The sequence below is a fragment of the Camarhynchus parvulus genome, chromosome 2 (assembly GCF_901933205.1).
Source record: "Camarhynchus parvulus chromosome 2, STF_HiC, whole genome shotgun sequence".
NCBI lineage: Eukaryota > Metazoa > Chordata > Aves > Passeriformes > Thraupidae > Camarhynchus > Camarhynchus parvulus.
The window spans coordinates 53,872,806-53,886,209 of NC_044572.1; the positions used below are offsets into that span (position 1 = coordinate 53,872,806).

The following is a 13,404-nucleotide window of genomic DNA, read 5'->3' on the forward strand; positions in this document are numbered from 1 at the left end:
AGAATCAAGGTAGAAGAAAATGAACTTAGCAGGGCAAACATCAAACTAGTGCATATCTACATGTAAAACAATTAGATGAAACTGCAAAAATCAGGCCATGCAAATGATTGCAGCTGAGGGGCTAGAATTCTTTTGATCAAGTTGGTTAAATACTCCAGTAATTCAGGCCCTCTCACTTATCAATCATCCAGTCTTTATTTATTCAAAGGCCACCCAGAGCCAGTGGCAGGATAATGGCTGTGCTCCTAATTTTGACTGATTCAAGGGGCAATATAAATCTTAAGCAGCTTGAAATTACTCTTGGACTTCATAGAGCTTTAAGACAAGAGCATCCCTAGTCAATGATTCAGAGCTGGCCATTCCTTCTTTCAGAAAAGCCCTTCTGGGAAGGTTTGGGTGTGTTTATACCTGGCCCCCTACAAATGCAAGGTATGAGTATGCTCTGTGAGAGCCTTACTTAGTCCTACCATCATCACCCAGATCAGCACAAGTCTTGAAGGAAAGGTCATCAGTGGGGTTTTCTGGGATTTTTTATTGGCTGTAACACAACCACCAACACAGCTGTCTGTTTCTCCAGATCAAGGTGTGCCTGACATTTTTTAAGAATAACAAATTTTCCTGGTGTTTGCCATTTATTTGATCAAAGCACTTATAAAGAACTACAAAGTATACTATACCAGTGGACATTCCTCCGATCAGGCATGAGCCACCAGAATGATGGATTTTGGAAACGCAATGGAATCTGTCCTGTGCTAACTCAAGAGTGTGTGTCTATGTACCTCAGAAGTATTTGGTAGGAAAAGACAAGATTGCTTCATCTCGCTTTTTCCACAACCCCAAGACAAATTTTTCTTGCTTCCATTTCCTGCTTTTGCAGGACTACTCTCTGGCTGTCAAAACTGTGCAAAATTTCCTACAAAACAGACTTGCATCTTGGTCACTTGCTGCCCAAATCATCTTCATCTTGTACTGCCTGCAGACCTGTCCTGAGGCAGGAATAGGGCTTATCTACTGTCTGAAAAGACACCAGGACTTGTCAGCAAGCCTGTGGGACAGCAAAATATGCTGTTTTGCTCAGTCTGTGGGAGGCTGGGGAGTGTATAAAAGGTAGGCATATGAAATTCAGAGGTTTGTTTATTATATAGATAAGAATCTGAACTGCCAAAGTTTAGTCTAATTTTAAAGCTCCTTATGCATTATGCAACTCTCTTCATTTTCAGTCAAATGCAAAGTTACAATGCAAGCCACTTTATTTCCAATATGTATAATTTCATTCTTTTGAGGAATAGCAGGGCAAAATGTCCTCTTCAAAGCCTGGTTCATTTTCTGAACCAGCTGCCACATTCATCTTCTGCTCCGTATCTGAGTGGATGTCTACTGGAAGTGGGTATGCATTTTGCCTCTTGATCTTAATTTTGATCTCTGGTTTTACATAAATTCCAGCAGGGGACAATTTTTAACTTCCTTCTCTCGTAGGAGATTCAGGATATTCTTTTCAGTCTTAAAGGAGAGCCAGGATGGTAGCTTCTAAAGAGGAAAGCATATGCTTTGTCCCCCTAAAGGGGTTCCTCTCCCCAGGTCCACAGCACATGGCAAGGTGTTCTGCTTCATATCTCATGGCCCTGAATGTGTTCATGGTGGTTCCTACTCCTCATGCACACCCATAATGTTAAGCTGCCTCTAAAATTCATAACCAAGCTTGAAGTTTGAGTTGCTGGATTTAGACTGTTTTTAAACAGGTGCATTTATCAGGTTTTCCTGGTTTCACTAACTTAATGTTTTTGATAAAATCAACATATGTGTCCACCCTTGGAGATGAGAAGCATATCTCATTTTAATACATGATGTAGAATTACACCAGTAACCCAGAAGAGCAGAAGGAGCTGGATAAAAGCTCTGAGGGGGCAATGAATCAGGAGTGAGGAGTCTTGGACCAGTTCTCTGCTCTGTTCCAGAAAATTACTGCGTGAATTTTGGGCAAACTTCAGGCAAACTTCACCTTTTCACTCCTCTGACTCTCTCCCTCATCTCTATTTTTTTCTTTCCTATTTAGACTTTCAAAGTGCAAAGGCAAAAGCACATGCCTACTGTAGGCAGTTCTAGCATAAATGTTGATATACAGATTTAAAACAAGGAGGGAAATATCTGTTTGGAGGCCTCCTGTAGGATTTTGTCATCATGGCCCACTGCAATCTACAATCAGTGGATGGCTTTGCTGGATGAGGAGAGCCAGTGTGCTTGCCCAAACATCACCTGAATTTCCCAAACACCTGCAGAAGATGTTTCTGAGATGCACATTTGCTCACATGGCTTTCATGACCTGGTATGCCTTTTGGTCTGCCTTGCTCCTGAGGAAGAGCTGGAGCTGCTTTTTGATGATAGGCACCCCTTTCTTCCCACTCTCAATGCACAGGGAATGAGCCCACTTGCTGGTATTGTGTGTGGGTAGTTCTGACTGTTGGTATAATCTCATCTTTCACTAATATTAAAAAATACCAAGCCATTCTTTTCCCCAAATCCAAATTGATTTTCCTTCTGAGGTTCTGCTTATGTGATTCTAATTTCTCCTGTTGCACCACTTTAAGAAATAAAATTGGATGACCAAGTGGAAATGAGAGGTCACAATGTGTCTGAAAGTATTTTGCAGTGAACTGATTAGCAAATTAAAATAGGTATTTTTTGCACGAATACCAAGCACAGCAAGTGTTAGATACATAGAAATTTGCAAGAGGGCAGATTGCTAAGAAGGTTTTAGAAAGAAATGTAGCTTCATTTAGGAAGTTACTGGACACGTTTGTGGCTTTTATCAACATGTTTTTGCTTTGGGATACAAATTAAGGACCAGAAGAGTCTTGAAAAAATTGATATATTTAGTAGTGGGTGGGTGTGAAACCACTCCAACAGCATGGTTTTTAAAAAGTGCTGTTTAAAAAAAACTTTTATCTAGAAAAATTAGGTGAGGGGGTAAGTGGGCCTCTGCAGGATTGTTCTGTCTTTTCCCTCTGCCAGCTGACCAGAAGAGCTGTTCTTTAGTCTTTTCGGCCAGTGGATGCAGACACAGCAAGTTGCTGCTGGAAGCTGTTGTTCCCTGCAGTCCCATCAGCTCGTGGTCTGTTTTTGGCGAACCGGTTTGCAAGACCTGTGGGAAAAATGCGTGTAGAGCACCTCTGTCCCCATCCTGAACTGCATTTTGAAACTTGCTCTTTTCACAGCTGTGGCACTGTGACTTACTTTGTCGAGGGGTTAAAGTCACAAACCCCTGTCCAGGAGGACAGGCTGGAGATGACGGCGGTGAAAGGTGCGTGTTCCCTAGGGAAGGAGACCGCTGCTAGAACAGCAGTGCCGCCCTAGCTCTTCTTCAGGTGAGCGGAGAAAAGGCTTTAATGATCACCCCGCAGGCTCTGGCCCTGGTGAGAAGTTGATGTGAGGGCGCAGCCCCGAAGTCAAGGGACAGAGAGCAGAACACGTTGATTTTTTCCGCCTCCACGCCCGATGCGTGGTGAGCCGGGTTGCGTGCGGCGATGTCCCCGTGCGATCAGTCGCGGAGAGCCGGTATGCTGCGCAGGGAAGGATGGTGAGAGAGGAGCAGGAGGGCGGCCCGCGGGTGGGCTCCGCAGGCGGGCGGCCTGGGGCGGTGCGGGCCGGGCGGGCGGGCGGAGCGCTGAGGGGCGGGCCGGGCCGGGCCGGGCCGGGCGGCGCTGCCGGGCGCCCGCCGCGGCGTGTGGGTGGCTCCAGGCGGCCGGTACCCAGGGACAGGCGGCGAGGTGGGAGGAGGCTGGCGGGGCGGAGGAAGAGGAGGAGGGAGGCGGCGGTGCTGCGGGGCGTATCAGCCGGTGCTGGACTATGGTGCGGCTCGGCGGGGGCTGACACGCCGGCAGCCCGCCCGCCCTTCCTCCCTGCCGGCTGACAGGCACGTGTGGGATGTGAGACCTGCCCTCGCCGGGGGAGCATGAGCTGTGCCCAGGCCGGCATTGTCCAGGTACGAGGGGCTGCTGCCGCCCGGCCCCGGGTGAGGGTGGTGGGGCGGGGGCGGGTGGCGTCGGCTCCCAGCGGAGAAGTGCGAGGCGGGATGGAGCTGGTAGCGGCCTCGGCTCCGGGAAAGGCCCTCCCCGGGGCCGGCGGGATGCGGTGGCGGGTCGTGGGTGTGCGCTGTCACCGTGCCCGGCTGCGCGGTGCCGCCTTTGTGCCTCGGAGGTCCGTGCGGGATGGGAGCCCCGGCCGTGGCCGTGAGCGCTGCCCTGGGCGGGGAGCGGTGAGCAGGGCTCGCTCTCCGGGGAGCTCCTTGGGCCCCGGTGGGATACGGGCTGAGCTGCCGGCCTGTCGGCTGAATTCCACTAGCGACCAAATAGTGTAGAATTATGATGAGCGACGTGCCGGCGGGGATTGACATCATTTAAGGATGTGGATGCACGCAGGCGGTGATGAAGAGTCCCGTGCCGAATTTTTGGTGGTTGTGTCCTTTCCTTGTAAAAGCAGAAGCCCTCAGTTTTGGTTCTTGGCTCCCTGACAATGCAGCAAAATTTAAAGCACGAACTGCTCCCCCCCCCCCCGGTGCTCTGTTGCTGTAAGCCAATCTTGTGACTTCATATTTTGGTTATTACCTTGTGTTATTATGTAACTGCATTTTTTTGTTAGCAATTAGATGAAATAACTTATAAGTATGTTAAGAACATTGCCCTAGCCTGTAGCATTGTCAAATGCTGCGTTTCTCATTTTGCAGCCTGAATAGAAAATGGGTTTGCACTGACACGGGCAGTACAATTCATTTTGTTCTCTATTGCATCGTTTCCCGTGTGTTTTTCTGTAGTTGCAGAACAAATAATTTGGCCTGGGTTTAGATTTTTGCATCCTGCTGTTTGCAACTGCAGTAGTGCTTTTTCTTTTTTTTTTTTTCTTTTAATATGTATGCTGCACTCAGCAGAAGTGCGTAGTGAGACTATACAACAGTCAGTCAGGCTGTGCTCCTGTCCCTGTGTTTACCAGCACCACTGTCGTGTTCTATGGGGCACCTAGCCCTGTCTGAACAGGGCAGCAATTAGGGGCAGGGTGCTGCTGTGCCAGTGGTGGCACATAGCAGGTGGTCAGCTGTGCCTTTCTGATTAGTGCTCATGTGAGGATTGCAGTTATTACAGTAATTCATTTTGGCTTGGGGATTCATTTTGAAAATTTGGATTTTCCACTAAGAAGGGATTATCATTTCCCTGTGTAGTACGTGTGTTTTGTGAAGAAGCGGAGTACGGTATGTATCCTGGCTGCTGTCTCTGCTTCCCTTCTGTCTGTCTCTGAAGTGCACACCCAGTTTGGACAACACAGGTGCAATGTTGATTTTCATGCTGGAACCAGAACAAGATGTAAAAGGCAGCACACAGTCAACCCACACCACTCATCCTGTCAATGCAGTCTCAGTCTAGTACAGGGGAAAAGAGTGTGTGTTCTTACAGAGGAAATGTGGGGTCTGTTTACTTGTTTGTTTCAGGAGGGTGAGCAGGGATTTGGGTCAGAACAAAGACTGGTTGATGGCCAGCATTTGTGAGCAGTGAGCAGCATACCAGTTAAGAGTGGAGGGCATGCTTTGTCACTTGTGTGGTGCTATCACTGATGTGTTTCTGACTTAATGTGACCTGAGCTTTGGACTCCTAAACTTTTAGTGTCAGTCAGCTTACTCATTTGAAACCAGAGCAGGCCAGAGCATGAACTGATCCACTCAAATGATTTTATCAGGAACTATCAATATCTGAACGTGATGCTGATTAATTTGAAAGCAAACTGTGTACATGTGCTCAGAACATCCCAAAGAATTCATCCCAAATCCATATGCTCAGTATTTTACATGCATTCTAATAAACAATATGGTCCTTACTGTTTTCCAATAAATAACTGGCTAGGACTTGTTACTGAGGTGCATTTTTCAGTGGCTTTGTGTTTCATGTACATGGCATGCGATCTTGCATCCTTTGCCATTGTGAGATAATCCCTGTGAAGCTTCATGAAGTTTTGCACGTGCTGTGTCAGATGCTAAGTAGCATTCATTCAAGGTAGTCCTAAATCCTTCTCCTTGTCTCCTTTTGAATAGTCTTCTTATAAACAATGCAGTGATTTGGAAAAATAGTGAGAGTGAAATTTAGCTTATTAGCTGCCTTTTGAAATAATGCAAAAGATGTGGCCATGGTATTGTGGGGAGGATTCAAGTTTTGAGAGTGATGGTGTTGGACAGTTGGTGTTGGGCCAGGAGCTGTTCTAACAAAGAGGATAAGTTACCTGTGTTTTAAAGCTCTTGGATCTGCCTTGTGGATACAGAGGATTAAGGTTGCCCCTGTGGTTTCACCTCTGAAAGATGTTTGTAAAAAATACCCAGCAAAACAGCCTCCTCATTCATTTCCATACCAGTTGCAAAGTTCAAACAGAAGGGCTTTTAGTAATTAAAAAAAGCAATTATTCCAAAATGTCTTCATTTGTGATGATACACTTTTCCAGAGATCATAATTTGTCCTCATTATGACTTTTGATCTTTCTAAATATCTCTATGGTCCTATGTCTTTCCTTATGTAGTTTCCTCCAAGGTTAGGGGTACCCACGAAGCCTGGCTTCAGCATGTACAGAGCATAGTCTTTGTAGGCCTCTAGAGACAGGGAGGAGAACCCAACCTTTGAACAAGTGCTCTGGCTCTCTCTCTGTCCTGTTCTGTAGACAGGGTGCTTGCCAGCCTAAGCCAAAATTATGCATTTGTGAACAGTGCCCCAAACAGTTCAGCTGGGTGTCCATATATACATCTAGCTTACATGGGCGGATCATGCCTGCAGCTGCCACAGCTTTCCAGCAGGTACAGCTATGAACCATCATTGCACTGGGAGTCACCATCACCTCAGATGCTCCCTTGCCTCCAGTGGCACCTGCACTGCCGGGAATGTTGCTGTAGCGTTGGCCGTGTCCCTCAGAGTGGCTTGCAGCAGCTGGAGGATGATCCTGCCCATACGAGTTTGTGTATCTGCCTATTAGCAGGAAAGGGAATTGTGATGTCCCCTTTTCTTCAGGATGTCTGTTGTTTGTTTACACTCAGCAGCTTTCTCGGTTTTGGCAATAAGGAGATGAGTCAGTTTTGCTTCTGTTTAAGGCTTTTTTTAACCATATCTCCTGTAACATTTCATGTGCTCTTGTGATTCTGCAGTGGCTGAATGGCAAATACTGCAGGCATGTGGTTTAATTCTTTAGAAGTGTATTTCTATTGCCCTTAAGATACCATGACCATTAATTCTAATAAAGCTTAAAACTGACTAGGTCCTATGTACTAATGCATTTGTTCTAAAACACAGCAATACCTTGTTTTCTAGTGGTGATCTCAGAAGGGTGGGGGTCATGCAACTCAGAAAAAATAAAAGTGCAGCCAGTAGCAAAGGGCAAGATAAGATGCCGCCTACTTTAGTTGATTTTTTCCAGCTGAGATTTGAGGCCAGCAAGATGCTTAGAATTAATTAAGAAGAATTGGCAAGGTTCTTTGATGCAGGGAGCCCAGGGTCATTTTCCTTACAGTTAATGAATGGTGGCTAGGAAGCTATATAATGGGCTTATGAGTCAGTCTTGGCCTTTTTTGGTCAGCTATGTCTGGCTAGGGTATCCTGTTGTTAGCTCTGAAGTAGGAAGTTTGGGTTCTTCAGGCAGGGCTCCTTAGGAGATGCTGGGACTGTCCCTTGGCAAGATGATGTATTCAATCTCAGATGTTTATGGAAAATGGACCAGAAAGACTAGTCCAAACTACAGGTGAAATGGGCTGTTGTCCTGGACAGCAGACTGCTGGGGGCAAGTTGCTGGCTGTGGACTGCTTTTGATTTTGCAACAGGGAGGAGCTGGGTTGAAGCAGGGCAGCAGCTGAGCGGGGTTCCCTTGCTGCAGTACCTGTTGCAGCTCCCATTTGTCCTCTCCCTCCAGTGGCGGCAGCAGCAGCAGAAACCACTGTCAGCTCTTCAGGACTCTCCTTCCCCAACTTTCCACTTATAATCTCACCCTCTTTTTCCATGAGTTCAAACAGCCTTAACTTGATCCCAGCTCCTCATCCTTTTCTCCAGAACATCACCTATAATGCAGATAAACTGTGAGATGGCTTGGGAGCTGGGGTGGAGTGATAAGGCAAGCCATTTCTCCGAGATCGTAAAACAGGGGGAAACCCCGGTGCTTGTGTTTGAAATCTCGAAGTCGGTGATCAGCCGTGTTCCCCAGGGAATCGCTGTGCTCCATTGTATTGGAAAGTTCTCTGAGGACGCAGCAGTGCAGGCAGCGTTTTCCCTTGCTGCAGAGCAGAAGGTCTGTGGGAGAGAATGTGTGCACAGCAGTCAGGAAACCTATTATTGAGACCTACACTGAGGTTTCATTTCATGCATTTAGCAAAACAGGCTTGCTCTTTCACACTTTCCAGATATTTTTATATTTCTCTGCAGATGCTTGTAGAGCACCAACATTTGTTTGGTTTCAAGCCTGAATTAAAATTCCCAGCCAATGTCTGGAGGCAAAATCAAAAAGGCAAGTATTTCTCCCAGAATTAAAATCCATTTAAATTTGAGAGTTGTTAACCCATTAAATAGCAATGGAGTATAGAATATATCTTGGACTGCATCACTTGTGTTTAAAATGGAACATGCTCTAAAAATAAATGGTTAATTGCTTCAGTGTAGTCAATATGGAATTTAGAGATCACTGACGGATTGATTCGTCATCCATCTCCATAGCAGGAGTCATCTGGGAAGTCTGTGATGTTAAGGGGATTTGTTTCTATTAGCACCTTTTAAAGTAGTTTTGTTAATGACCTCTTGAACACTAGGACTGAAATGTGTCATGTGGTAAAATTAATTTTTCCATTTCATAGGAAAATGTGTGCCATGTGCACCTTCAATTGCCAAATCAGGTTCCTCAGGTCCTGAAATGTGTGGTTCAGCAGGCTTGTTTTTTTTTTTTTTTTTTTTTTAAGGAAGCAGGAGCCTGCTGTACTTCTGGTGCCAACCAAATGCTTTCACACATCTCCATGTAAAATTTAGGATGGCATCCTGCAAGCTGGAGAAGATCTGATGTTGTGCTACTCAGTGTATACAGAGAGGAGGATTGGTTAGGAATAACTCTGAAACATGTGTAAGCAGAAGAGGTGGAGCAGGAAATAGTCTGCTTTTCCCAAGGGTAGGAGGAGAGCAAGAGAAGGGGGGAAATTCTTGATGAGATAGTCAAACAAGTCATTATTTGCTGTGGTTGTATGGAGCAGGGATGGGTTAAGGAGCTTCTCTCTGGATCTTAGGAGTTACCGTGACTTTTCTTCCTCCCCAAAACAAACTGTCCTGCCAAAGTCTGTCTCTTTGGCAGCATGTACATTACATGTTGTACAGACTTTGCTAAGCTAGGTAAGAAGCCATGAAGTTGGGCATAATCCAGATTTGCATGTGAACTGTATGCCTGTTATAACGCACTTCCCAAACTGTTTGAACTGCAGTCCTTCTAGCTGAATGCAATAACTCAGGTGTGTTGGGACTACCTGTCTGGGTATCTGGGCACTATTACACGTGCTTGACAAACTACTGGGATGAATGTGATCATCTGAGGTCCCCAACCTTGCTTCTTTTCTTTTGAAATCTGGGCCCTTTCAAGACTGATAGTGTCATTAAAGTAGGAGATACTGTCTTATTCCAAGGTCTTAATGCAGCCTCAGGAAAATTTAAATTTAGCATTCACATTTTAATGCAGAACATCTGTCAAGTATTGGGGTATTTGTCAGTGTTCTTTAATGATGTGTTAAAAAAGTCATGTGAGAGGCCCTAGGATTTTTAATTTAAAAAATATATACACTTTTCTTCAATCAGGTATGTTTCATGTGCAACTGCATGGCTGCCTTAAAAAGACAAAGAAAATACCAGATTTACTCTCTGAAGCCACATCTTGATTTAAATACCAAAGTTTAGTTGCCACATGCTTAACCATGAAAAGTGGGGTAAGCAGATGAAATATTTAATCTTGGAGTCAGAACACAGGTTTCCAAGATGATGCTGTTTGAGACTCATGAAATGCCCAGTAGCCATTAGATGGTCTCCTGTCCTTGGTTACAGGCATGTGAAAACTGTGTGGAGATAAGGAGTAAGGACTTTCTATGAACTCCTAAGTTGTCTAATTTGACTGCACCATGCTCTCAAGTGGTAGCCAGTGTGAGGCCATGATTCAGAAACATTACATATGTACCCTGAGTCACAGGCAAGCCATGATGCTGAGATAAAGTGAGTTTGGTTTGAGCATTGAGAATGACCAATGCTCCTTCTAAAGTTATTTGGAACTTTTCTTGGTGAAAGACAGTGCTACAAAGCCTCTGCTGATATTTATTTATTTATTTATTTATTTACTTACTTACTTACTTATTTATTTACAGAACTGAGTGTCATAGGGAAGCTAGCTGTGTTCTGTGCCAGTGTGAAGCACTGACATTTCTTTCTCATTACTCAAGCAGCAGGCTAAGGCAGAAACAGCCTCAGAAATCACTACCAGACCAGGTATTAAGGATTAATGAGCTGAACTGTATTTTCTCCTCCATTTCTTAGGCTAGAAAATTATTTCAGTAGAGAAACACATGGTCCTGTGGTAGACCCCTTTCCAAGAGTGAGCACTTTCGTGGTTTATAAGGGTCACTCTACCTGATTTACCTTCCTTTTTGTTTCCACTTCTTAATGTTCCTTAAGGATTTTGCTTGGTGTGAACAAAGCTCCCATTAAAGAATAAGACTTCTCACCTGACTAAAGACAGCAATTCTTGTGTTGGTCAGGAAACTGCATCCTGGTGTAGAACATTTCCCACTCTGGAAATTTGACTTTGCCTTATTCTTTCATGCTCCTCAGAACTGTCACTCTCAAAGAATCCTTGCTGCAGGTACTCAAAAACTCCCTCTCTACACATGTGTTTTCATTCTCTTTGACAGACTGTTCTCCCCCTTCGACCTTCCCCGTGCTCAAGAACCAAGTGATTGCAAAGTACTGTTGTTTGCAATGCAATTTGCTGCACAGGCAGCATTGGTCATGCAATTTTATGTTTCAGACAATTAAAACATGTTTAATAACTCAGACTAATTCTCCATACCCAATAACATGATGTAGGCTAAAACCTTAGTATGTGTATTTGAGCAATTATGTTAGGGCATTTAATTAAAAGCATGTATCACCTAATTGTATGTCTCTGAGTCCTTGAATATTGCTATCTTTTGCATGGTGCTGAGAGGGCACTTGCTTATCATGAAGTGCTTAGGGCAATTTACAAATTAGGTGTTACTGTTGCTGGGCAGGGAATGAAAAAGTTTTGGGATGTGGGAACAAAATCACAAGCAGGAAATGCAGCAAAACTGTAGCAAATGTGTGGTAAAGTGTTCTGGATGCCTCTATGCGTTCAGCTTGCCAGTTGAGTTATTGAAGTTATTGAGGTTTGTCTAGAGGTGGAGCCTACAGTGGTGTCTACAGTGCTGTCTACAGAAGAAGACAGCATCTTCTAGAAAAGGAATCTAAGCTGCTTGACTTGCTTGTTGGAGCCACATGGTAATTTTTTGACATGTGGGCTGTATTGTCTTATCCATCTTGGAAGATCATTAGAAGCCCAGGGAAGTTGCTGTAGAACTTCTAGAAAGGGGCAGGCTGCCCTCATGCCTCCTTTCCCTTTCCTGACCCCCCCATCTGCAAAGCTGAATTTTTGAAGTTTGGAATAGAGGTAGTGGCTCAGGCCAGGCTCCCTGCAGGGGTGTTTCAACCCTGCACCATCACCATCTTTCAAAAAACCCCTAAAAATGTCTAAGGCTCTGTGTGGAAATGAGTAACAACTTCCCAAAAGATAGTAGAGAAAGACGTTGCTTGATTACAGCAAAAGGATGATGTAGGGCTGTGGGGGAGAGGTTGTATGTTTAAACCTCTCTTTGGAGTGCGAATAGAAATATTTCTGGTAGAGCCTCTGCTTCTGTAAAATATTTTGGTTGCCTAGTTCTTATAAGGATGATTTTCTAGTGGTTATAAAATGTGGATTTTGTGCATATGTGTATATATTATTTGTTGGGAAGATACAATTCTGAGGTTTGGTCTCCAAGTTAAATATATGCCTGGTTTGACCTATTTTTTCCCAGCCTAGTTCTGCCAGCACTGCGTGTGCACATGTGATGTTTCCTGCTGAGGGAGTCCTGCTGACCTTAGAGAGACAAGGCACCTTAGGAAAGCTGGTGTGTAAGTGGTGGCAGTGGTAGTAGGCTCAGGGTTTGCATGAGATGGGCTGTCAAGCTGGCTCAGTGAGGGGAAGATGAGAAATAGGGTGTTTGAGGAGGTGTCTGATTTAACACCAAATTATCTGGCAGCTTGGGAAGGGTTGTGAATAATATGGTTGGCTGAGTTGTGACCTTCTCACAGTAGGTCTGAGGTGGACAGGAGATCAGTCTACTTGATGGCCTTCTAATAACTCACTGAAAACCCAGGTCATCTGCTTTAGCTACCTGGACCAAAAATGATATAAATGCAGCATTGCTAATCCAAATAATCCTTGTGGGACCACGAGAGGGGACATCCACACGCTGAAATGAAAAGTGATAAGAGGGCCTTAAGCAAATGAAGATCTAAGCTTCTAAGTGTACACGGCATATCGTGAACTTACTAGCTTATCTCCAGGACACTATAGCCATGTTTCATGCAGTGCTGCACCAGAAAGAGAGACATGACAGATTATCTTGAGTTGGCTGCGTGAGACTGGTTTATGTGCAGGGCTCTGCTGTCCCCAGGACTTTTATTCCCCATGTAATGAAGGCAAAAGTAGCTTGCTGCATTTCTGCCCTCTCAGTGTCATTGTGCCCTGGATTTAGTGCAAAACTGGTTAACAGTGCCTGAAGGGAGGCAGGTCCTCAAAAGCAGGAACTCAGAACTGGTGTGTTGGGTAAGGTGTGGTGTTCAGGGAGGAGCTGCCCTCCCCAGGCAAGGTGTTACTATTTCTCCTGTACCTGATTTAGATCTAAGACCTAGATCTGTGTCTTTCCAGGAATGTGTCCTAACAGGCAGGGAGCTTCTCTTAAGTGTGTGTGAGTATGGGACGTGCTTTACATGCATCTGGCCAAAGTTGTTGTGTTCTAGATGGAATATTTGAAGATTCATTGAGCCAGAGAGCAAGAAGGAGCATAATTCTGCTTTAATGGGTAGAGGGGGAGTTTGTGTGTGCCTTTGCCGAGAGTTGGTTCTGGTGTTTTATATGCAGAGTAGCACATGGGTTGTCAAGACTGGTGTTTCTGCGATGCACAGGAGCAGAACACGAGGTTCCTGAATCCTCTTATGCTGAGAGCAGGACTGACTAGCAGTGAGTATCATTTTCAACTTCAATGCCTAAATTTTGCATAAGCCCCACTCTTTTGATCTGGCCCAGAATATCTATGTTCAG

General features: G+C 45.0%; 1 protein-coding gene across 3 annotated transcripts in view; it reads left to right on the plus strand.

Moving 5' to 3' along the window:
• Positions 1–3,779: 3,779 nt before the first annotated feature.
• HECW1 (HECT, C2 and WW domain containing E3 ubiquitin protein ligase 1) overlaps positions 3,780–13,404 on the plus strand; it is a 260,599-nt gene continuing 250,974 nt past the window's right edge. For all 3 annotated transcript variants that reach the window (XM_030944240.1, XM_030944239.1, XM_030944241.1), the window contains exon 1: positions 3,780–3,979. Coding sequence is in view for 2 of the 3 variants with exons in the window: in XM_030944239.1 (XP_030800099.1) it covers positions 3,950–3,979 (30 nt within the window). In the remaining variant the exon portion in view is untranslated. The remainder of the gene's footprint in view (positions 3,980–13,404) is intronic.